This window comes from Accipiter gentilis, chromosome 5, assembly GCF_929443795.1.
Source record: "Accipiter gentilis chromosome 5, bAccGen1.1, whole genome shotgun sequence".
NCBI lineage: Eukaryota > Metazoa > Chordata > Aves > Accipitriformes > Accipitridae > Astur > Astur gentilis.
The window spans coordinates 46,490,025-46,513,403 of record NC_064884.1 but is presented as its reverse complement, the minus strand read 5'-3'; the positions used below and the strand labels follow the sequence as shown (position 1 = coordinate 46,513,403).

At 57.4% G+C, this 23,379-nt stretch overlaps 3 protein-coding genes across 4 annotated transcripts in view; 2 read left to right on the top strand and 1 right to left on the bottom strand.

Moving 5' to 3' along the window:
• ZNF385C (zinc finger protein 385C) overlaps positions 1 to 14,936 on the top strand; it is a 98,841-nt gene extending 83,905 nt beyond the window's left edge. The window contains 7 exon segments of the mRNA XM_049800717.1: positions 238 to 380; positions 5,340 to 5,450; positions 7,728 to 7,899; positions 8,724 to 9,071; positions 10,652 to 10,839; positions 11,064 to 11,177; positions 11,903 to 14,936. Coding sequence (XP_049656674.1) covers positions 238 to 380; positions 5,340 to 5,450; positions 7,728 to 7,899; positions 8,724 to 9,071; positions 10,652 to 10,839; positions 11,064 to 11,177; positions 11,903 to 12,127 — 1,301 coding nt within the window. The 3' untranslated portion in view covers positions 12,128 to 14,936.
• Positions 14,937 to 15,079: 143 nt separating this feature from the next.
• NKIRAS2 (NFKB inhibitor interacting Ras like 2) lies at positions 15,080 to 17,828 on the bottom strand. Of its 2 annotated transcripts, XM_049800725.1 has the most exons (4): positions 17,232 to 17,828; positions 16,893 to 16,970; positions 16,729 to 16,795; positions 16,093 to 16,320 (listed from the first exon to the last, which is right to left on the bottom strand). In XM_049800725.1, the coding sequence occupies exons 1-4, from the start codon at positions 17,323 to 17,325 to the stop codon at positions 16,224 to 16,226; spliced, it is 336 nt and encodes a 111-aa protein (XP_049656682.1). In that variant the 5' UTR covers positions 17,326 to 17,828; the 3' UTR covers positions 16,093 to 16,223. The 2 variants fall into 2 exon arrangements, with proteins under 2 accessions (XP_049656681.1, XP_049656682.1); XM_049800724.1 differs by having other exon boundaries at positions 15,080 to 16,320; positions 16,729 to 16,970; positions 17,232 to 17,760.
• Positions 17,829 to 17,881: 53 nt separating this feature from the next.
• The window catches only part of DNAJC7 (DnaJ heat shock protein family (Hsp40) member C7), a 25,697-nt gene continuing 20,199 nt past the window's right edge, over positions 17,882 to 23,379 (top strand). Inside the window, exon 1 of the mRNA XM_049799445.1 lies at positions 17,882 to 17,989. Within this exon, the coding sequence (XP_049655402.1) occupies positions 17,910 to 17,989 (80 nt within the window). The 5' untranslated portion in view covers positions 17,882 to 17,909. The remainder of the gene's footprint in view (positions 17,990 to 23,379) is intronic.

The following is a 23,379-nucleotide window of genomic DNA, read 5'->3' as shown; positions in this document are numbered from 1 at the left end:
TCGGAGCAAACTCCTGCACATGTCAACACTCTGACGCGAAGACGGCTGCATTCGGCTTTGAACCAGGATGCTGGTTTTGAGCCCGAAAGGCAGAGGGGTGCCCAGGGCCACCCTGGGCTGGGACCTTTCGCTGAGGAGGGTCCGGAGCCCATGGCAGATGGCCCCACGTGCCGTGTCCCCCCGCTGTGAGCAGGGGCCACCAACGCTAACGCTGCTCTTTCCCCTCTGCCTGCCCAGGTCCCTCCGGACACAGCAGCCCCCTCTTAGCGTCGTTGCCTATCCCCGGCCGTCCCCTTCATCCTCCCTTGGACATCAAGCACTTTCTGACCTTCAGGCTCAACGGGACGTCACCGCTCAACCTCTTCCCCAACTTCAACACGGTGAGTCCCAGGGGGTGGGTGGGCATCGGCTGCTGGACCCCTCGCCCCTGCAGCAGTCCCTCTTCTGCACGGCACCGCTTCTCGAACCCCGCCAGGTAATTTCTGGCTTAATTACCGGGGTCTTTGGCTGCTCGATGCTGGTGCAGTGCGCCTGCCTTGCCCTTAGCTCAGGCAGTTTCTGACCAGCCATCACCCTTATATACCAAAATTAAAAAGATGGTTTATTATAACCAAGATCAATTGGATTTTGCTCCGGGAATCAATAGTAATAAAGTAGCTCTGGAGAGCTGTTCATTAGTTGAAAAATAAAGAAAAGGAAAGAAAGAGAGAGAAGGCGTATAAAGATAGAAGGAACCTGGCTGGTGCTGCATGGCTGCAGGTGTTGGGTGAGCCTGGTTGCTGTGGGACTTCTCCCACTGCCCAGTTGGGCTCGGAGTCCCCAACCTTGAACCACCGGACCAAGTGTTGCTTGGGTTGTGCAACTGGACGTGTCTCTCTAGAAACGTTCTGTTATACATCTAAATTGACATGGATATGGCCAAAGACATACGACAGGATCTCGGGCATGAAATGGCCTTTTCTCCGCTCCGTGCCTCTCTCCCCAGGCTGATCTCAGCCTGGCTGGGGTCTCCGTCCACCTGGGCACTGCCCCATGCCTCTTGCTGATGGGGAGGGATGGGGGTCCGCTCCAGGAGCCCCTCTCTTGCCTTGCTTTGGGTCCCTGCCCCGCTGTTTCAGCCGCCTGGGATTCCCCGGGACCTGGCTCCTGGCATCGCTGAGAAGCAGGTTTTGCTCTTGCCGAGGGGCAGTGGTGGTGGGGAGCGGGACCCGGGGCTGCTCCCCCGCTCTCCCCCCACAGAGGCAGGGCAGACATTTCTGCATTTTGTAAATGCCTGGTTGTTATCCCTCATGAGCCTGGAAATGCGACTTTCCTGAGCTCCCTCCCCGCTCGCTTGCCGGCCTTTTGTAAGTGGCTTTGAGATTAAACGTGCTCGGAAGGTGCAAATTATCGCTGAGATCTTCAAAGACGGCCGTAGAAATTAAGTACAGGATTCCTGTTGCTGTTAAATGGGATTCAGACATCTAACTCCTTTAAGCTCTTTTGAAATCCCAGCTCTAGCCTGTCTTTCCCCTGTGCTAACAAGCAGAAACACAGGAGAGGAGGATTTTTTTGATGCCATTAAGGTTGCTGCTCTTTGTCTGGGCTCCTTTTTTTTAGTCGCTGGAGTCAGTTGTTCTGCTTGGCTCCTGCGTGCTCCTACCTTGGCACGTGTTCTCCAGAGTTGTGTTGCTTTAAAAAAAAAATAATAATAATTTGGAAAATGAAACTCTGGCACTTGCTGGAGCCGCACAGCCCCGTCACGCTGCTTCTGTGTTTGGTGGGGAGTCCTCTGCCCCCGAGGATGAGTTGGACACGGGGATGGAGATGCTGGGGGAGGCCGTCCCAGCTGCATGGGCACCTTGAATTAATTGTTCTGACCTCAGACCCGAGTCTGGCGTGTGATGTTAGCCGAGTGAAGCCAGGCCTGATCGTCTGGGGGTGGGAGCTGCCCCTTCGGGATGTGTTTGTGCTGGAGAAGTGGCTGAGGCCGGGGGTGTGAGGGCTCAGCGTCGCACCAGGCAGGCGGCTTTGCCGGGAGCCAGAGCAGAGTCCCCGTCCTCGCAGGACACAGGCTCGAGCATCCCTGCACCCCAGAGCCGGGCTGGCGGCTCCTCTTTTCTCTGCCCAAGTAACGTTGATACCAGGTCAGAGACTCCTCCTGGCAGCTGAGCCTCAGGGGTAATTTGGGAGGAGGGGGGGGCATCAGTCAGGGTATTTTACTTTTTGAGACAGCTGCCTTTCTGAGTTGCTATAAAAAGAAATCCGAGGGTTTGCCTTTGCTTACCCAGCATTGCTGGTGATGCTGTGCAGGATTCGGCCTTGCCCTGCTGAGCAGGAGCTGTTTGCAACTGTTCAGCAGAACACTTTGCACTTTGAGCAGGTCACAAGGCTCTCATGAACCCAGCAGATGTTTTACTCTGGAGCAAGCAAAACCTTTCCAAGCTGAGTTCTCCTGCCACTTAAAGCAACAACAGGGAAAAAAATTCCTAACGCAACACAAAAGGTGCGTTTCATGCTCAAAAGGCCCTTTCCAACTCTTGGGATGTTGCAAATCCCCAGGACCCAGCAGCGCCTTGCAAAACCGCAGCAGGACATGCAATCCAAATTGATGCTGCGTCCCTGTGAATTCCCATTTCTGACCTCGGTGATGGGCAGGCAGCTCAGCGCAGGGATCTCTATTTATATCGGTAGGAACATCCAGGGATAAATAAAGTAATGTGAGTCAATAAGAATTGACTATAAAGCTGAGATCTTTATTCTCCAAGTGCGCGTTGCCCAAAGCCTACCTCTGCTGTCGGGTCAGTTCTGCTGGAAACCCCCAGGAAGAGCCTCAACCCACCCGGCTGCGGGCGCCGGGACGTACCGCCGTGGCACAGACCCTCGCCAGCCCCAGGGGTGAGCCGGGGGTTCTTTTTCACACCTGAAATAGCAGTGAGTGCGTACGTTAGGGAGAAGCTGACGGTGTGTTTGTATTTTCATTCGGAGTGAAGCGCAAGGGCTCTCAGGTGGCATCCAAGCTTCGGATGTGCTCAGTGCTGCACGCTGGATGGAGCCAGGCTGGGCTTCCAGCAAAGCGCCCTGCACGCTGCCGGCACGCCGCGCTCGCCAAGTGCGCTCGCCGGAGCGAAGAGCGGCCGTGGCAAGGGTCGCTCAGCCCCGGGGCGCGCTCCCACGGGGCCGGGCGCCCGAAGGCTTTTCAGGACGCGGTGCTTGCGTTTGCTTTGGGATAGCGGGAGCAGTGATAGGCACCAGCCGCACCAGTCTTGGCCGGGATGCACGGGACTGGGGCGAGGAGCCAGGTTTTGGGTGCGTCGGCCAGCCCGGCCCCGGGGAGCTTGTGGCACCTGCCTGGGGCGGTCGCAGGCAGTGTGGGCACTCCGACAGACACAGCTCATCGCCGTGCCGCGGGGCAGAGCAATGGGGGCTTGGCAAAAGCGTGGGGGGGGTGTAAAGGCCCGGGTTGGTGCCATCGCCTGATGCCCCGGGAGGACGAGGGAGCCCTTTGCTGGGGCCGCTCGGTGCTGCCACCCTGGAGTCGGTGCTCAACCGCAGCCCTGGCGCCGCTGGCAGGTTCGGGTTCACGCCGGGATGGTCCCCGGCCGCTTTTGTGTCCTCGTGCTGGCGTCTCCCTTTCCTCTGCATCCTCCTCCGTGCCCCTGCCCTGCTCCTGCCGTGGTGCTCGGGGGGTGGATGAGCCCGTGGGAGCCGGGCACCGGCACCTGACGCTGCTGGGGTTAGAGCTGTTTTCTTTGCGTGGAAAAGGTGGGTGTTTCTCTTGAAAACAAGTGCCGGCCCCGCTTCTGCCCGCGGACTGGCAGCGTGGGGATGCTGCCTGTAGCACGTCGCAGTGTTTGTCGTCAGGGGTGGAGCAGCATCTTTGCCATCTGTAGCTTCCTCCAGGTCTCCGCCGAACCCCAAATGCCTCTTCATTTATATGCCAGATAAGTGAGTAAAATTTCATAGCAAACAGGCACTTCATTAATCACCTGCTTTTACCATTCCGCTCACTCCTGGAAAGGAATTTGGGGTCTTGATAATGGCTCTGTTGTCCAGGCATGTGCCTCGAAGACTGATGCACCTGTCTCAGCAACGAAATAGCTTTGCAGAGAAATACGATCGCCTGAAAACCCAAGGCTCTACTGACAGCAGCACTCAGATAAGATAATCTTCCTATGCCACAGGGTAGGGGAACAATACTTGCATTATAGATTATAGCCACGCTCAAACAAAGAGGTTATTCTTATTTCCCCCCCCTTAATAAATGCATTTTGTTTAAAACAATTATGGCTTTTCGAACAAGTTTGCTGCCTGGGCTGAGGAATGACGCCGAGCCCTGGGGACAGACAGAAGCGCCAGGGGCTGTCATCAGCCTGCACGCATCTGCCTGCCTGCAGCCCCCGCGCGCTGCCCCGCCAGGAATGGGCTCGTGGAAAGACACAGCTCCTCGAGAAAACCGGAGCTGTTCTGTCCCCGCACGCACGCCTGGTGAGATACCAGCGGCTGCGCGGGCTTGCAAGTCGTCAGCCTTGTAATTCGCTTAGAGCAGGCAAAGTGCACACCTGACCGGGAGCGGGGCAGCTCAGAGTGGCTTTGCGTGGGCACTGTGCTTCGGGCGAGCTGTGCCCGCGGCTGTGGCCACGGCTGTGGCCACCGTTGTCCCTCCTGGCCTGGCCCCTGCGTGGGCTGGGCAGTGTTCCACGGGCAAGCAGCAGGCGTGCGTGGCTCTGCTCGTGCCTTCGGCTTTGCACAGGGATGTTTCAGCTCCCTGACGAAGAGCGTGTGGAGGATTAATGGCCGGTTGCTCGTTTTGATCACCTCTGTCCCTTGTTTTGGTGGTTTCAGCTCCTGCTAAGTCCCTCAGAAAGCTGCCCTGGCATCGGGAGGTCGAGGGCAGCAGCTGGGAGCTCAGACAGAAACCGATAATTTGCCACCCGTGACACCAGTGTCTGTGGTGGGGGGAGAGGGAAGAGGGGGGACGCACAGGGGAGCACGTCAGGGACGGGGAGGACGGGGTCCGCAGTCTGTGCCCCCGCAGCAGCTTCGTCCCCTCTGCCAGAGCACAGCAGGCGTTTGGACCCTGCAGGTTTGGATTTTTCAGGGATGGTTTAAAAAGGACAAGAACAGGCGTCGACACAGCACACATTGCCCTGTGCGGAGGATGCCTCCATGGCAGATGGGGCTTCTCTGCCGCCCCGGCCTCTCGCTCCTTCCAGACACCAGGCACGAGCTCTGCCGGCGTTGGCAGCGGCTCCACGGCGAGCGTGGCGGGTGCAGGGGATCACCGGCTCGCGGTGCCGTGCCGGGGCGGCCGTTGCGGCGTGGCACCCAGCCGCCTTCTGCCTTCCCTCCCCTTCCAGATGGACCCGGTGCAGAAGGCGGTGATCAGCCACACTTTCGGCGTGCCCGCCCCGCTCAAGAAGAAGCAGTTCATCTCCTGCAACATCTGCCACCTGCGCTTCAACTCTGCGGTAAGCGGGGCCGGCGAGCGCGCGGGGCTGGGCGGGCGAGCGGGGCGCACGGGGCCGGTGCTGGAGCATCCCACGACAGGGGCACCACGCGGACGCCCATCGCGCAGGCGGCGGCTCCTTGGAGCTCTGCCCTCCCTCGCTCTGCGGCTGCCCCGGCTGACGTTTCCACCGACACCTCCCTGCCCGTGGCCCAGGTGCTCCTGGGTCTGCCGCGTCTGCTTTGCCGCGCTGGCTCTTTCTGCTCCTCGTCTTTTTGTTCGGTTCTGTTCCCTGCTGCCTTGGTCACGGTGTTTGCGCTTGAGCTGCTTTATCAGCCCGTGCAATTCGTATCTGGTCCTTGGGAGCTGAATATAATCTTCCCTTCCTTGGCTTCCCAGAGCTCTGGTGTGGCGGGTCGGGTTTTTTTCCCCAGCCTTTTATTCTAAGTAAATCAACCACCTTGCAGAAGGTAGGAAGGAAACATTCATTGACTCCTGGGGTAACGAATTGCACACAGCTGATCTTTTGTGGGGAAAACCGATAAAAAGGTTGGAAAGGGAATTCTCGCTCCAAGCCGGCAGGAGAGGGATAGGGGTTTGCAGGCAGCGGGGCTGGGAGCGGAGCAGCAAGAGCCTCCTCCACACGGGCAGTAGCTCGGAGCCCGTCGCCTGGGCTGGCCCCGCTCACGCCGGCACAACTCCGTCCGCTCCTCCGTGCCACTGCTGCGTGGCGTGCAGGGCAGAGGTGGAGACAGGAGCCTCCTGCGCTCAGCCCAGCCCGGGCACACGCATTTCCTATAGAGCTCTGCTAGAGCCTGGGAGCATCCTCTGGCCTCGGCCGTCCCTTCCTGGGGGGAGCGAGGCGGTGCTGAGCCCCTGTACCCACGGGAGGACGGCCGCAAGCGGAGTCTCATCTGCCGGAGCTGCCCGTGCCCTCTGTGTCTGGCGGCGTGGGCTGCCGGGAGCTGCTCTCGGCTCCCCTGGGGCATCTGCACCCACCCAGACACTGCACCCCGGCCAGGCTGGCTCCCAGCTGCATCAGCAGAGCCCAGGGCTGGGTGCTGCTCTGCCAGCAAAAGTCAGCGTTTCTGGGCTTAATTATGCCGCTCTGCAACCAAGCGTCTCGGGGAAAAGCATTGCTTTCCCGTTCCAAGCTGCATCCCGGCTGGAAGCACGGTGCCGGGAGAGTCAGTCCCACCACGCGCTCCCGCTGCCGTCACGGGTACCCCGTGCCGCTCTGCCCGTCCCTGCCCGCGTCCCCCCCGAGGTCACGTCTGCGGGCGAGCGCATACTGGCGCAGACCCTCGCACGCCACTTCTATTTCTGCGCAGAGCGGCAGCCGTGCCGGGTGACCTACTTAGGCTGCAGCCCAGCCCCGTCCCAACCCCGTTATCTGGTGGAAGTTTATTGTATTTGCTAATGAGGCCCCCCGCGCTCGAATGGGCCTTTCGCTTTCCCACGTACCCGGCCGTCGCTGCACAGCCCCGGACGCCATTCCCAGCCTTTGGAGAGCCGCGGGGGGAGGGAAGGGAAGGGAAGGGATGCTTCTTCATACCGAGCATGGGAAGCCTCAGCCGGCCTCTGAGAACGCCGTGCAAATTAATCCGTGCTGCTCAGTGGTACAGTGTCTTAATTCATATTGGCTTTACTGTCCATAAATTGCTAAACTGTAGTTGTTTTGGGGGACAATGTGGCATTGTCCCCGACTGCCGAGGACACAAATGTTCGGGTGATTTTCTTTTATGTATGTTTTTATCAGTTCGGTGCAGGCATGAACCCATCAACGTGCACTTCATTATTCAGCGTTTGCTGGGAGAAAGGAGCCCGTGAATGTAAATTGCATGTTAGATACCCGTTAGGTTACAATGGGAGACGCGTCCTCCCCACCGATGTACTTTTTTATTTTATTTTTACAGCTAGCAATTCATTGTACGTTTCTGAAGTCATAAATTTTGCCTGAAAGCTTCTTTTAAAAGTGACTTGGTGCATTTAATCAGAGCAGGGTCCTTATCTCAGCTGTGCAATGCGGTGATGTCTTAGCAAAGTGATACCTCGGCCTGAATACATTTGTGTGCAGAGCAATCTGGCGGGAGGAGGAAAGCAGCTTTGCGCTACGCCCAGCCAAAAATACCACCTCTGAGGTGGCCCTGGGGATGAATGTCATCAGGGGAGGTGGCTGCACTGGAAACGTGTCCGAGCAGCCGCGCCCTGGGGCTGACCCCTTCACCTATCCTCCCTGTGTCCGGCCGTCTGTCCGGCCGCAGCACCGACGTGGCCGTCCCCGTCTCTCCCTCCCCAGAACCAGGCAGAAGCCCACTACAAGGGCCACAAGCACGCACGGAGGCTGAAAGCCATTGAGGCCATGAAGAACAAGCAGAAGGCAGCGGGGGCTGCGGCGGTGGCCGCCGGCCGGGACAGCGCAGCCGACTTCGCCCCCAGCCCCGAGGGCAGCGGGGAGCCCAGCAGCACAGGTACGTGGGCAGGGGGTGCGGGAGGGTCCCGTGCCGGCAGCCCGTGACACCGGAGTGAGCGACCTGGCCGGTTCCCGGCAGCGCAGCGGCGGTCGTGTTCACAGCAGCTCTGCCGTGGCTGCAGCATCCTGAAGAGCCGGGTTAAATCCTGAACCGCAGCAGCCTCGTGTCTGAGCATCCTGCCACTGTCAGGCTGAGGAGGGCTGCGACTAGTGTGGCGTAAATGCCACCACAAATGCTGATAAATTCGCTTTTGTGCTCCGCTGGCATCCCTGGCGTGCCTGGCTGGGGGCAGCATCGCCGGGAAGGGATGGAAATCCAGCCCGGGAGCCTGGGCAGCTCATGTCCCTGGGGGAACCTGGCCCCCCTGCGTCCCTGCGGTTGCGTGGGGGAAGTGGCGGGTGTTTTCCCTGTGATTTGCTGTCTCTGGGAGACGTTTTGCACGGCTGCAGGAGAGGAAGCAATCCCTGCCCCTGCCCGTGCCCTGATGAGGGCTCGCACATCCCCAGGGCTCTGCCACTGCGCAGGGATGGGGCTGGTACGAGCCAGTTCCCCGGTCCGAGCTGAGGCAGCGCCGGAGCTCACCCGGGCTTTTGTGCTGAGCCCGGCAGCCACAAACCGCAGATAAAAGCGGTAACGGGAGAGACCTTGGGAAAAGCCATCCTCGACAGGGATGAACAAGAGCAGACAGTGCCTGAGATAGTCTTGGGGAGGACGGGGGTGCTCTCTGAAACCCAGACAACCCGTTCAAGCACAGAGAACTTTCCCTTTCTGCCCGTTTCTTCTTTTTTCCCCTTTTCCCCCTTTCCTTTCCCTCCCGCCAGCTGAAGCCAACGGCCTGCAGGAGCCGGAGGGCGAGTGCAGCAGCCTGGGGCTGATGCCCGGCGCCGAGGAATCGCCCGCGGAACTGTCGGGCAGCGTCGCCCCGCTGGGCTCCCCGCCGGCCTCGGAGCTGTCGGAGGGCACCTCGGACGTCACCAGCGTGGCCTCCTCGGCCCCGCAGGCAGCCGAGGTGCAGGCAGCCGAGGCACAGGCAGCGGAGTCGGGCAGCAGCGTCAGCTCGGCAGCTCCCGACAGCGAGAAGGAGGGGAAGAAGAGCAAACAGCACCTGTACTGTCCCACCTGCAAAGTGACCGTCAACTCCCTGTCCCAGCTGGAGGCTCACAACACCGGTAAGGGCATCGCCTGCACGGGGGGACGGGGGAACGGGCCCCTCGCAGCTCCGTCCTGGGATCTGTGCAAAGTCCTGCCGTGCCCCATCACCGAACAGCCTTGCAGGGAAATGGCGAGCGTTAATGAATGTTGCGTTAATTAAAAAAGGCTAAGTAAGGTGGCTTGCAAAGATAAGTGGTGGTGTTTTACCTGTGCTGCAGCTTATGGAGTGAATTTTAGCAAGGTCAAATGCTCTCTTATTGTTCATGTCTCTTAATTAAAGACACTTTCAGATACATTTAATCAAGTGATTGGAGGCTACTTTATATTCCGTTGCAGTTTGGCTTTAAGCTGATAGCAACCTGAGTGCCAGTGCCTCTTTCAGACCCAGGATAATCCTCCCAAAAGCAGCTTGGTGGTTTGGGCTCGTGGTCATTTTGAGAAGCCCCTTGGGAATCTGAGCTTCGGGGCCCAGCAGCAAGCGCTGGCTCATCCATCGGCTGCAGCCGGCAGCCCCTGCGGGGCAGGCAGGCGTCTGGGGCTGGCGAGGGTCCCCCTGCAGCGTGGGGGTGGCTGGAGGGGAGGAAGGGGCAGCCGGACACCCCCCCCCGGGCCTTTACACCCCCCCTACAGCACCAGCTCCCAGCTTGCCCCTTTCTCTGGAGGATGCTAAACAAGGATGGGCACCCCGGTTTTAAAGAGAAGGGCCTTCCCTCCCCCAGTTCAGCAAGAACTGGGAACCAGTTCCCCAGGCACCTGCGGAGGCAGCAGCAGCAACCATGCACAGGGGTCAGCTCAGGACACCGCTGCGGCTTAGCTGCAAATGTGTCCTTTTGCTTTTGTCAGCTCCGGTTACAAATTTAGGAGCTGATTTGGGGAAAAAGAACAAACAAACAAACAAACAAAATGTTTGCAGGCTTGCGCTCCTCCGTGGCTGTCACACGGACTCAGGCTCCTTGCTTAACGCCTTAAAAAATAGAATGAATTAGCGGTGACTTAAATTACTTGCCCACCCCCGCCGCGCTGTGCCCGCAGGGGCAGGACAGAGCGCCCTGTCCCCAGGTGTGCAGGGATTTCGGGTTCCTCCTTCCCTGCCTCCTGTAACCCCGCTGAGCTATTCCTGGCTCTGCGGCCGGATCCTCTCTGACCTTGGGCACAGCTCAGATGCTGCAGCATGGCGGGTGACGCGTGCCCGGCTCTGCAGACTCTGCTAACGCCCGGGGACAGGCGACGGGCTCCAGCACACGCTTAAAATAGCAGTTTCTCCGAAGGTCTGGCACATGGAGAGAGCAGGGGGTCTCTGGGAAGCTGAGCATTTCTGGTCTGCCTGCAAAGCGCAGCTGGCCCCGAGAGCTTGGCAGGGTTTGGGAACAGGCTGCCGCATCCCCGGCAAGAGTCCGGACTCCCAGGCACCTCCCTGTCCCCTCTGCCTCCAAGTGCCGCCGGGCACAGGTTGGTGGGGGGACCAGGGTCCCACGGGAAGGGGGATGTACAGCGCTGTTGGGCGGGTTGCTTGGAGGGTATCCTTCCTGCTGCCGCGGCACGGCACAGGGTTTGTTTGCAAAGTCAGTGTTTGCCGAGTGTCCTCTCTGCCACCCAGGCGCCAAGCACAAGTCAATGCTGGAAGGTCACAGCACCCAGATCCGGCGAGGCCGAGGCAAGCTCCTCTCCCGGGCAGGGCACAAATCCAAGCGGATCGGCAACAAGGGGAGCATCAACATCCAGAACAAGGCGTTTCACTGCCAAGTGTGCGAGATCTACGTGAACTCGGAGACCCAGCTCAAACAGGTGACGATGCCAGGCCTGGCATGTGCCTTTCCCCTGGGAACGCAGGGGCACCGGGCACGGGTGTGCAGACCCCTCTGCACAGGCACCAGGGGCTCGGGGGGTGGGTACCTGATGGTCCCCTCCGAGAAGGTGATGGGCATCCCCCGTGGAACCGAGCCACACGGTGCCGTGGGTCTGCCCTCGCTGTCCCGGCTCCGGGTGATCCAGCTGTTTTCCTCTCCCAGCACATGAGCAGCCGGAGGCACAAAGACAGGCTGGCGGGGAAGCCGCCCAAGCCCAAGTACAGCCCCTATAACAAGCTCCAGAAGAACGCTGCCCTCGCAGTGAGTATTCTCAAGGTATCTGTCTCCCTGCAAATTACCCACCCGGTTTGCTCTCTGAAACGTCGTTTGCCATGTTAGCCATCTCTTGCAGTAGGAGACACAGGAGCTGCTTTTCTTAAAGCTTCAGTTCCCATGATCACATCTAAGCTGCTCCCCTTGGGGAGGGAGGGCTGTAGTGGTGAGAGGAGTTTGAGTCTTTATTCCTGAGAAGGAAAGCACGGGAATAACTTGTACGTCCTCTGGCAGCAGCATTCACAACTGCAGCAGTTGTCATTCTTCCACCGGTTTCACAATTTCTGAAGGGGAGAGCTGTGATGGTTGGGTGCTTGGGGCTGGCACGGCTCAGTTAAACGAAGCCTAAGCGTTTGCTTGCAGAGCACAGAGTTTGGCAGCAAAAGCCATCCCAGGGCACCAGAGGAAAGCATGGATGCGGGGAACAGCCCAGCCACAGCAGGTCTCTGGGCTGGTGTGATGGGGCCGAGGACCTCCCTGGGGAGGTTGTAACGACCGGGGCATCCTTGCGTGCTCTGACCTGGGAGCGGCCAAGCCGAGGGAGCCGGTCTGTGGGATGGAGTGTGTCGGGTCGGGGGCCGTGTTTACCGCGGAGACGTGCCGAGAGCTCAGCTGAAAGTCAGCGTGGGCAGGGGCTGACGCGGGGCTGTCTGTCTGGCCTGGGGAGCTGAGGCTGGGGGCTCTCCCGCGGCCGGCTGCCTCACAGTGTCTCCTCCTCCCTCCCGCAGTCCAAGCTGGCTTTGCAGAAGCATCTCACCAAAACCCTGGCGACCCGCTTCCTGCCGAGCCCGCTCACCGCGGCCACTGTCTGCGCCATGCCTGGCCCCCTCGCCCTGAGACCAGCCGCTGCCACCACCCTCTTCCAAGCCCCGATCCTCGGACCAGCCCTTTTCCGAACGCCACCGGCCCACGTCCGCACCACGCCGGGCCCCATCGTCTTCGCGCCCTACTAGAGCCGCTCGCCTGCCGAGGGTCCGTCTGCTGCAGACCGGGCTGTGCCGTGGGGGCTGCGCGGCGTGGGGCGGCACTCCCGGGCAGGCTGCTCTTCTAGCTGGTGGGAAACCATAGTCATAGACATCAACCCTGGCTTCTCCTTTGCTTTGAGCGGGCTCCTGCTGGGGCGAGATACCCCGGCACAGCCCAGCCAGCCCCGCCGTGCATCCCTGCTGCTCTCCCTGCCTGTGCCGGCCCCGTGCTCAGCAGAGGAGCCCATCATGCAGCTGGGCGGCACACAGGAGAGGACGGTGCCCGAGTCACCCTCCCAGTTAACAGACTGGAAGAAGAGGAGCTGGCTGGTCCCTGGGGGAAGGAGCATCCCTCTAGCTGGCTGGTCCCTGCCAGCCCAGTGGGAAGGGAACTGTGAGGGGAATCTCAGCCCAGCTCGTACTAGGAGAAACGACCCCAGAACAAGCGGAAAGTTGACAGTTCCCCTCTCAGACCGGGCTGGCTGTGCCCTCACCAGCCCTGCACTTGCCTGTGCTGGCCGGGTGTTTCCTTGCTGCCCACCAGCCCCCTACGCCCCACAACCCCTTATGTCCCACCAGCCAAAGAGCCCCCGCCGTGGCGGGCACCGGCCACACTGACCATATCTTCACTCCAAGAGCAATAGCTGAAGCCCAGGGCCGGCGCCTCCTCCCTCCAAAAGCACACTGCCCCTGCCCTGGCCCCCGAGAAGCACACAACTTGGGCCTGCGGCCGGAGACGGGCTCCGCTGCAGCCCAGCGAGGACGGGAGAGCCAGGCCACCCGGTGCGGGCTCTCCAAGGAGGTGACCCTGTGCTCGGCGCCAGCTGTTTGCCTCTGTCCCACCTGCAGGGGACAGCCCTGCCCCTACCTCCCGGGAGATGCTGTGAGGCTAAGTGAATGTCCCTAAAGCACTTTCGGTTCTTCAGTGAAAGGCAATGAAGCTGCTCACCTGTCGGCCAGCTGCCATGCCCGGCCCTCCAACCCCATCCCTGTTAGGAGCTTCCAGGGAGTTACCGATGATTCCCAAAAACAAAGGTGTCCCCAGCAGCCCGGACAATCAGGTATGAAGGAGCAGGCAGCACCCACAGCCTACGCTCGGCGCTCCCCATGTGACGCTCCTGTCGTAGCCTGCAGAAAGCTGGGCCCCGGAGGGACCCTGAAGTCGTAGCTCTGCTTTTCACTGTGCTCAGAAAGCCCAGCGATGACCTGGTCTGAAAACTGTAATCACGGCGCTTCGGGTTCCCAGCGCGCTGCTGTAAATAGAAGTATGCAGGAAAGTTGCAACCCAAATGGACCTTACGCTGGAGTGACAACCCACCCCGATCTATGCAATCCAGGGGGAGCAGCTTGCCCGCCGCATTTGCTGTCTGCGTTTTACTTTGGTGCTCATGCTGTCTGTACAGCCAGGAGTGGTGGTCAGAGCAGAAAAAAACAGTGCAACACTTAGCTCTGTGCAGACGATTCCCTTCCCGTCCCGTGGCCCAGGGTGCTGGCTCAGAGACCTCTGCTGTGGCGTGCTTCCCTCCCAGCCCTTGGGAAGAGGTAGGTCAGTTTATGCACCTGGGAATCCACACGCACAAGCACGTATTCGACATCTTGGCCAGAAGCAATGCCTGGATTTCAGGAGGATTTTGCCCAGCGCGCTCCGCTGATGCTCAGGACAGAGTCCTGGCGATGGGAGGTGAATGGGAACGGGCCAATGGGAAACTCATGCGGCTCAAACGCTTCTGCTTCCCAGAGCTGGCAGAAAGAGCTGGAGCCTCGGGCGAGGGCAGGAAGCCTGCACAGAGGGAGCAGGGCGGCACGGAGCTGTGCACCTGCGTCTGGAGGGCCTGTTTCTCACGCCGCGGGCAGCGCTGACCTGCGGTGCCACTGCTGTGCTCCTGCTGCAGAGGACAGGATTGCGAGGGAGCCCCTGGGTACAGATTCATCTGCTTGGGGCACCTCTCTGCCCTGGGGAGGAGGGAAGTGGAGAGAAGGCACCAGAAGAGCGAGCTTGCATGGAAGGCTGGGCATAGAGACAACCAAAAGGTCTTACAGTGGTGGGAGACCTGGCTCAGAGAGCAGCCAAGGGAAGGAAGGCTCCCAGCAGCAACGGCTTTGTCAGCGACAGGGAAATGGTCCCACAGCCTAGTGGACACATACAGCCTGGACCCCGTGTCCCACAGGCCGGGAGCCTGCGCTGGCTGGGGCCTGCGGGCGACAGGAGGGACACAGCTCCGACAGCGTCACAGTGCCAAGCAGTCCGTGGTCAGCCCGGCTCCAGCCCTCCCCTTGTTCATCTCACTGTGCTCTTCCCCGGGCCGCCTCGCCGGTCACTCCCAGCCCTGGCCACAGCAGAGAAGGGCAGCGTGTCCCCTCCTGCAACGTGCCCACCAGCCTCAGGAGCGTGGGGAGCCAGGAGCAGCCAGCTGTGGCCGTGCTCCAGCCTGCAGAAGCCACCCGGCACCGGTGGGTCGTTCCCCTGCATTTTGTTCTAAAAAAACCTGTGCTGGAGCCAGCAGTGGCTGCTCCTGTCATCCCTCCACCAGTGGAGTCCTAATAATACACTCCTACACTTGGCACTTTAACCCCTTGAAAGCCATTCCTTCTAATAACAATAATACTGCAACGAGCTGCGTAAGAACACACTCCCTCTATCGCATTCCCTGCCTCCAGAAACCCTCCCTGCTCCTGTGCTATCCAAAGCATTTACTGCCTTTGACTTAGCATATGCTGTACTAGGTAGTAGGGCATAGTCCATAGCGCTCAATAATGTGTGCCCCTCTGTAAATAACCTTGGAGTGACGTGAACAGTTTGATTCAAAAAAACAAACCACCCCACAAAAATGGAATAAACAGACTCTAGGGACTTGGCCAGTACCCCTCCTGTAATGTTCATTGTATATTTTTTTGATGTACTATAACTGTTGGGAAAAAAGAAAAAAAAAAAGGAAAATATTTTGATAATTGAATCTCATGGCTTTATTGTGTTACTCGGTAAATAAAAGGAACAAGTATAAACAAGGCAGGGCTTTCTCGGGTTTTTTTGTTGTTTTTTTTTCCTCTCCTAGATCCAGACTAGCTGAAGGGAACACATGTTGCTGGGCAGGACCGGGACACCTTTCCCTTGTCTTGTGGTGGTTTTGAGAGGAGAGTCAGCACCATGACAGATGGGCAGCGAGAGCTGCCACAGCCCTAAGCATCAGGGTGTGCAGGCTAAGTACAGTCCCAGCTTCTGCAAGGTCAAGACCGAGTCCACACTCGAGGAGGGCTGCATTGTGGTGGATGTGGGCACCCTGCCCTCAATAACAACATCTTGCCCTGCCTTCTGCACTATGCATTCACTGGGGCAGGATGACTAACTATTTCTACAGGTAAAGGTGCAGCAAGCACTGCCAGGTAAGGGGCAATCTGCCAGGGAATACTGCAGCACCACAGACCCAGGTGGGGTAGGACAAGGGAGAGGTGCTCTGACAGCAGCTGGGATGGAGGCAGGGCCAGCAAATGGGCTTGTCTCACATGGTCTCAGTAAATATAAAACAGAGCAGCTCAAGAAGGGGGGGAATTGTTTCCTCTGGCCCGGCTGTGCTCAGCCATGGAGCTGATCCCCACCTGCTGGCCAGCCCCATACTGTGCCTCCCCTCTAGCAGCCTACGGCCCTCGGGTCTGCCAGCCTGTGCACAGAGAGCAGAGGGGGTCACTCAGCGAATCCTGGCTTTCCTGTAGCACCTCCAACATCTGCAGGTGCTGGGCAGTGAAAAGAGCCATCCCTGTCCCAGTGCAGGGAGATGGGTCACCTCTCTTGCCCTCAAAGACCATCCCTAGCCCTGGGACACCCGTTCCTTGTGCCACGGTGCTTCCCGCAAGCTTTGTGACACCAAACAGGCTCAGCAGGAGGTATGTGTAAGGGAAATAGGGAAGTGAGGAAGAGGAGGTGGCAACAGAAGGAAAAACAAGGCTCAGCCATCCATGGATCCGCTGCCCTTGTTCTTGCGACTCAAGGGAAAAGCAGACTTGCTTTGTGGCTGCGTCATCTTACTAGCCAGGTAGATGAATGGCTCGATCAGCGTATGCCGGTCAGCCACAGACACCTCCCACAGCTTCACCTTCTCACCCTTGGCCCAGTGCTGGGCTGCGTCATGGTCCACCCGGCGCTGCTCCTGCAGGTCACACTTGTTGCCCAAAACCACGATGGTGACCTGTTCAAAAAAGGGTGAGAAGACTCGCTGAAGGTACCAAATGCAGAGCTGAATGGGGCAGCCTGGCTCTGCGCTGAAGACCCTCAGTGCCAGGCCCAGTCCTGCAGCTAATTCCCCCTCCATGCTAAGGCTTTTTAGAACGCCACATTTCCCAGCGCTCCCTTTTGGCAGCTTCCCCTCCTGTTCGGGTCCATGTATGTCAAACCAGCCCCAAAGTTGGAAGGGCCTGTTGAGCACTGGCACACTCAGAAAGCATCCCAGGACAACAGCTGGTTACAACTGAGTGTTTTATGGAACAGGAGTCCCTGTCGCCACCTTGTAACAAGTAGAGGAAAGGAGTCTTTGGGTGAGAACTTGAACAAGGGGAGCAGATTCCACTCTGCAGCCCCTTTCCCCTAGGATACTCGCCTCTTTCTTGTCTTTGGACTTGTCAATCTCCTTCTTGAGGAGCTCCACTCGCTTGAAGGACTCCTTGCTGTCAGTGCTGTAGACCAGCACGTAGCCGTCCGTGCAGGAGAAGCAGTGCTTGGGAAGCTCCAGGCCGTCCCGCAGGCCCCGCGTGTCGTAGAAGCGCACCTGCTCGCGCACCCCCCGGTCTGTCTCAATGGAGCCCACGTAAATGTCCTCCTGGGTCTCGATCATCTCGGATCCTGCCAGAGAGGTGGGCAGGGGAGACGTGGGGACCCTGGCACAACCGGGAGAACTGTCCTGCCAGGTAGCCTGGGGCAGGACAGCGAATCTTTCCTCCTCCCACTGCCTGCATGTTTAGGGGCTCTCCAGGCACAGCCTTGCCCAACGGGGCCAGGCTTTGTCCACCTGCAGCACAGGGCCGCCTGGCACCCAGCGGAGCTGCCGGGCGGGCCCCTGCCAGGTTCCTTCCCCGTCGTCGTCCCCCCCTCCCCCAGACTCACCAACCACATGGTTCCCGTACAGAAGCTGCTCCAGGATAGACGTTTTCCCGACGGAGGCCTGGCCGCACACAACCACCTTGCAGCTCTTCCCCATGCCGCCTCACCGAGGGCCGCCGGAGGAACCCGCCTGCCAAACGCGGCCGATCAGGGGAGGGCCGGGGGGGGCTGCCAGCGCTGCTCGCACCCACGGCCCCGGCCGGGCGGGGACAAGAAGGGCCCGAGGGGACGCGGGAGGCCCGGCCCGCAGCCGCCGGCGGTCGGGGGCGGGACGGGGGACGATGACACCCGGCTGTGCCCACAGCCGGCCCGGGGCGAAGCGGCCCGAGAGCGGCCTGCGGGACCGGCGGGGCCTCACCTGAGCGGCGGCGGAAGGGGCGAGGCGAGGCCCAGCGGGCCCACAGCGCCCCCTAGCGGGTAGGCGGACCGGGGCCTTGCCGGGCCGCCCGGGCCGCCGTGACAGCGGGTGAGGGCCCCCGGTACCCGGTACCCGCCGGTCTAGCCCCGGTCCCGTCGCCGGCCTCCCCATGGCGGGCGGACCCCGCGGCCGCCCCGCCCCAACGCCGCTCTATGCCGGCCCGCGCTCCGCCGCCGTTGTCCGCGGAAGCCCCGCCCCTTCCGGCGCCGTGCCCGCCCCCCGCCCCGCCCCACCGTCCGTCCCCAGCCCGGCCCGGCGGTAAGATGGCGGCGGCGGCCGAGTGCGATGTGGTCATGGCGGCGCCCGAGGGACTCGGCGAGCCCGAGAGCGAGGAGACGCGGAGGTAGGGCGGCTGCCCCGGGCCGGCCTCGCCCTGCCGGGCAGGGGAAGGGGACGGCCGGTATCCCCTCCCGGCGGGCGGGGCGCGGCCCGGCCGTGGCCCGGCGGGCGGGTAAGGCTGAGGGAGCCGGGGGCGGCCCTGGGCTTGCGGGGGCGGGAGGGGGCCTGGGCCGTGGCGGGGGGGCCTCGGTGCGGGGGAGCCGCAGGTGCTCGGCCGGCCCCGCTCCGCGGGGGGGGGGGGGCGGGGAGGGTTCAGGGCCGGGGGGCCGTTGAACGGGCAGGGTCCCTCCGGCGTCCCCCGCGGGGCCGCGGGCGGGCTGTGGGAGCTCGGGGCGGGGGCGGGGGGGGGGCAGCGCCGGCGGACCGCGAGCAGCGGGGCTCGGGTGGGCGCCGGCAGCTCCTGGCCTCGGGGGCGGCGGGCAAGGCAGGGTGCGCTCCCGGGGGGGGCTTCGGCAGGTCCCTGCCCGGGGGGGCGGGGGGCAAAGGCCTTTCTCCCAGCCGGGCCTCGTCCCGCGGGGAAACGCCGGCTGCTCCCCGCCGGGGCTTCGCAGCGAGGGCCCGCAGTCCCACCCGGGGCTGCGTTCGCTGCCGGGTGACGCTTTATTTTGGGATGCCCTGGCTGCACGTCCCGTGCGAGGCCTCATGGCCTCCGTGTGTACCAGGATTAGAACGCACACCCTGTAGTGGAGTCGGGCTGTCTTCGGTCAACTGGAGTTTGAGTGCCCTAGAAATAGAAATAACGTCCTTTCTGTCTCGAGGCTGCATGGGCTGGTGTCTGAAGAGCGGTTTCTCCCATCACTGAGGACGAGGAGGAAAGTATTAAACTGTGGTGTAGAAGGGAAGCTTCAAGCTCGTAGGTTTGAGTGCTCTTCGCTTCTTCATCGTACCCAATTGCCTTTTTGCTGGTACCATTTGAAACCTGCATGCAGCAATTTTTACTCTGTCCTGCCTTGGATAATGGGATGAATGTCAGTTGCAGGCATGTGTTTGGGCAGAGTCCTGCTCTGAAAAGGTTACCGTAATTCAAGAGCCTCTTCAAGTTCCAGTAGCTGTTTTATTTCTAAAGCGATCTGCTGCACCTTGCCCAGGGGAGTAGACAGTGTTGCCTGAGGCTGGGGGTGGTAGGAATCCCAGCCTTTCTTGCACATTTTCTTCTCAAGAGCAAGTGAGCTGGTTCCCAGCAGCAGCCAAGCATTGCAGTCTCTGCAGGCAGTGAGATGGGAAGGTCCGATGTCTAGGAAATTCTGCTGGTTCTGCAGCATCTAACGCTGGCAGCTGCTTATCTCCTGGGGAACTGGGGAGGAGAGGACTATTTCTGTAGAAGGTGAGGCAATTGCTCTAGGAAATTATTCAGTGGATGGAATTAAAAGGAGGAAACAAAACTGAAAGTAGCCTCTGAGGAATGGTATTTTCAAAATAATATTGATGGCCTGGGGTGTTTTGTGCTGCTTGTTTACTGTCAGAAATTGAAGGCTTAAGGAGCTGTGCTGGGAAGGAGCTGGCTTCCTGGTGATGTCATTCTAAGGAGTTAAATTAGATGATGTTGCTGAAGAGGCACCTGGATGTTGTGCATAGAATTCTGACAAATTGCATGGCCTGTAAAGCTGGGAAAGCCCTGTTTATGGGTAAGTCATTCCTTCCCCCAGGCTAATTAAATGTGTTTGAAATCTTAAAAATATCCAACTGTAAAAGCGGTGCTGAAGGCACAGTCATCTTCTGATAGTGACCTCTAATGTTACCCTTCCTTCCTACTTCCCAAGTTTCGTGGCAGAAGCGATGGGTGCAGGAAACCGGTCATGAATAGTATGATCTTCTTGGGAAAGGCTGAGCAGGTGCAGAAATAGAAGAATTCGTAGGCAGTGTTTGGCCCTCGCTCTGCTCTGAGTGGAAGGTTTAGCTGTGAAGAACAGACGCCGTCTCATGCATCTGGGTTTTTCTTGGTGTCAAAAGGCCAATGCCCTAGTTTGTAGTCGTTAGCATGCAGTGCTTTTGTTAGGTGCTTTCACGTTTCCTTTTTTGTTGTTGTTGGGATATTACTCCTTTATCCTGCTAAAAGAGAAATGCGTAGGTAGGAGATGATTATTGTACTTCCAGTTATTCTTTTTGGTTGCTCAGAAAGTGCAGGCCTTACATGCTCATGCCTTTCTGCCAGCCTGGACAGATTTTCTTGGGGTCCTGTGTGTTAACCTTTTCTCTACTTTGGCCCTTCCTGGCTTGCATCAGTTGCTTAGCTTCTGTGGCTTAGCTGATCCAGTGTAAATTAGGGTGATAGTCACTGTGTTAGGGACAGTAGTTGGAGGCTTAATTAGGTATCTAATGTTTGTAGAACATCTTGAACCATGAAGGGGCTATGCAGGCACTCCACGCTAATGGGCATGAACAGACATACACTTGAATCTGATTTAGTACAGCCTTTATGATGTGTCTGTGCTAGCTTCTATAAAAAAAAACAGCAACAATAAGTAAAAACCTTTTTTGAATCACTGCTGTAAGTCAGCATCAAGAGTTTCCATGTTCTGTACTTCTGTTTAGGACTTACAGTACAACAGGATACAGATACTTTGCTTGAGGACTCACCTTTGTCTAAACACATAATTCTGTTCTCTGTGGCTTAATAAAAATTAGGAAATTAGCAAAAGTGGAGATCTGTATTTCAGAATGATTGTAACTAATGCACTGAAACAGGAGAAAACATGCCAAATGGCTCACTCACAGGTTGTTTAAGGGACAAGAGTAGTGTGTGGTCACAGGATAATTATTGTCTGCTGCTGCATAAATTGTGGGGGTCCTTATGGAAAAGGGTTGATGTAATTGCATTAATTTTATCTGCTGGGTACTGGTGCTGTTACTGCCAGCTCCTCTGCTGGGCAGCAGCTGAAGAGGGGTTGAATTGTGGTGCAGTGTCAGGGACTGGTTCACCTGCAAAAAGTCAGTGTTTTTAATTAATTTTAACGGTTTCTAACCTATGGGGACAGTTTTTTCCTGGGCCCAGCTTGGGTCACTGGAGTTTTGCCAGGGAGAATTTCCTTGTCATCTCTATGGCAGCTCTAGATTCTGTCTGATGTGCATGCTGAAGGCTGGATCTTTCTCCTCATTCTTCAGCACTGGAGGATGCAGAAGCCTCTTAAAAAGAAGTATCTCAAATTGTTCAGAAAATACCATTATGAAATGATCTGCCCAGACTGTTGGTTTTACAGTGCTTTTGCTGCAGACTTCAGATGTACTGATGCCTCAGTAAGAAATCATAGTTAACCTTAGTAAAGCAATAAATGTGAAACTTGCCACACAAAGGAAATTGTGCAGAAGTCAAGAAGGTTTCACACCTTGCCTGACTTTGGGTCACTAATTAGTTTGACAGATGTTGCCTGGAGGTTGTCAGGTGTTGGTGAGTAGCAAGAGTCTTTCCACTCCTTTCATGCTATTTTGCATGAAATGAGTTGCATCTTGGTCAGGCTCCTTGTGAATAAATGTTGTTACTTGACTGTGTTCACAGAGAGCGGGGGGGTTGAGTCAGCTGTAGGGGCACCGTTGGGAAGGTTCCACTATTCCTGTTCTACTTGTAAATGGGCACTTGAGTTTCCCAGGCTGTAAATCCAGCCTATTTTACTAATATGTAATTACTTTATGATCTTAAGATAATACAAAGAGCAGCAGAAGCTGCTTGCATAGTTGTTTGCTCTCCCATAAATTTGCAGACTATTTGAATACTCTGAATTATGTAGTTGCTTTATATAGTATGAAAAGATGGTCAGTACCTGCTGTTCCAGCCTGTTTCTTTAACATGAGACATGATTTTTTAGGGTGAATCATGTTGTAGATGCAGTTCTTTTACCATGTAATTCTTCCAGCTGGCTAGCTTCCTTCATTTAGGCCTCTCTGGAAAAAAAGCAATCTCTAGCTGATTCTAGACCCTTCCGTGGGTTTTCACGACAGCTATGATGTGACCCTGCCAGAAATGATCATGCCATTGCTATGAATTAGGTTAATACTGAGCTCTGTGAGTGAGGTGTGTTACATAACTGTGCAATTAAAGTTCGGGGATTGTCTGTCTGTTTTCACTTGCAGCTGCAGGGAGAGGTTTGGTTCATTTCTTTAATTTCTTGTGGCATATTTTGTTTTTTGCAGCTCTTGGTCTTCCATGTTTGAGTTTGTCCTCGGGTATTGGGAATGTTCTGGCTCTGTGTAGAGGATAGTGTGGGGGTTTTGTGCGCCTTCTCTGGAGTAAACACCAGTTACATTGCAGTTGTCTGCTCTTGTGAGAGACTTGAGGCAGACCTTTGCTTTTATATTTCAGCTGGTGAGTCTTTAGACTATCTATGCAGATATTTACATGTACAGACTCAAGATTTCCCTGTTTTGGGGCATGCTGTGAGTAAATGTCATTTTCGTTTCTGTATTGCAGCTAGTAGTAAACCCACTCCTTGTTCAGTGGGGGGTGCTGGTGTGCAGATAAATGTGTTGCGTGGTGTACTGTTCTGCTCTGTGTTCAGTTTGGTCTCTACTGCAATAGGGTCAGCATGATGATGTCTAGCTGCAGAGGGTGATCGCAGTATACGTTATGTATGATTTTATGTTGTTTTCTGCACCAGAGACAGAAAACACAAATGCTACTGATGGGAGATTATATATATTACCTTTGCTCTAAATCATCACTCGGAGCATAAAACCTAACCTGGACAAAGGGTCTCTAAAGTGTACAGGGAAGATACCCTGTATAGCTCTGTGGCCCACATAGTGTTTGGCTTCTCTTCCAAGTCCTGAAAGAAGGGAGAGGAGAGTATTGTATGTCCAGTGGCAAATATGACAGCTAATTTTAAGCTCTAGACATCTGCCTGCTGTAAACTGTATTGAGATCACCAAACTTATTTTACCCCAACAGCTGAGTAACATACGACAGCTGAGAATCTGGACTGGATTTCAACTAAAAAAAAAATGCCAGATAAAGGCACTGTATCCTATTAAAGAAAAATTCTCTGCAAGAATTGCTTAGAAAAGGCAGGTGTGCTCCTTTTGTTAGAGCATCCCCAAAAAGATTGCTTGGCCAGGACAGGATTTTGGAGCCTTCCTTAAATCCTAGATATTTTAGGGGTTTTGTCACTGTTTCGTAATGGTGGCAGGAAATGAAGTAGGAGTGAGAGTCAAGAGGGCTGAGAGAGAGCAAGTCTGCCACCTGCTTAAATGCTGAATTTCTGTAGGTGGGTAGTATTGCTTTGAGCACGTACCTGTGTGCACGGGCTTGGTGCTAGCACATCTAGACCTAGGAGATGCTGTTTGTACAGATCCCCCAAGTTTTCGACGACTTAGAAAATCAGGTGTGTTGCGAGATAGGTCTGTGTACATCTCGTTAGGAGCTGGCGTAGGAAGGGTGGAAGCCATGATCGGTGCTCGAGTGGG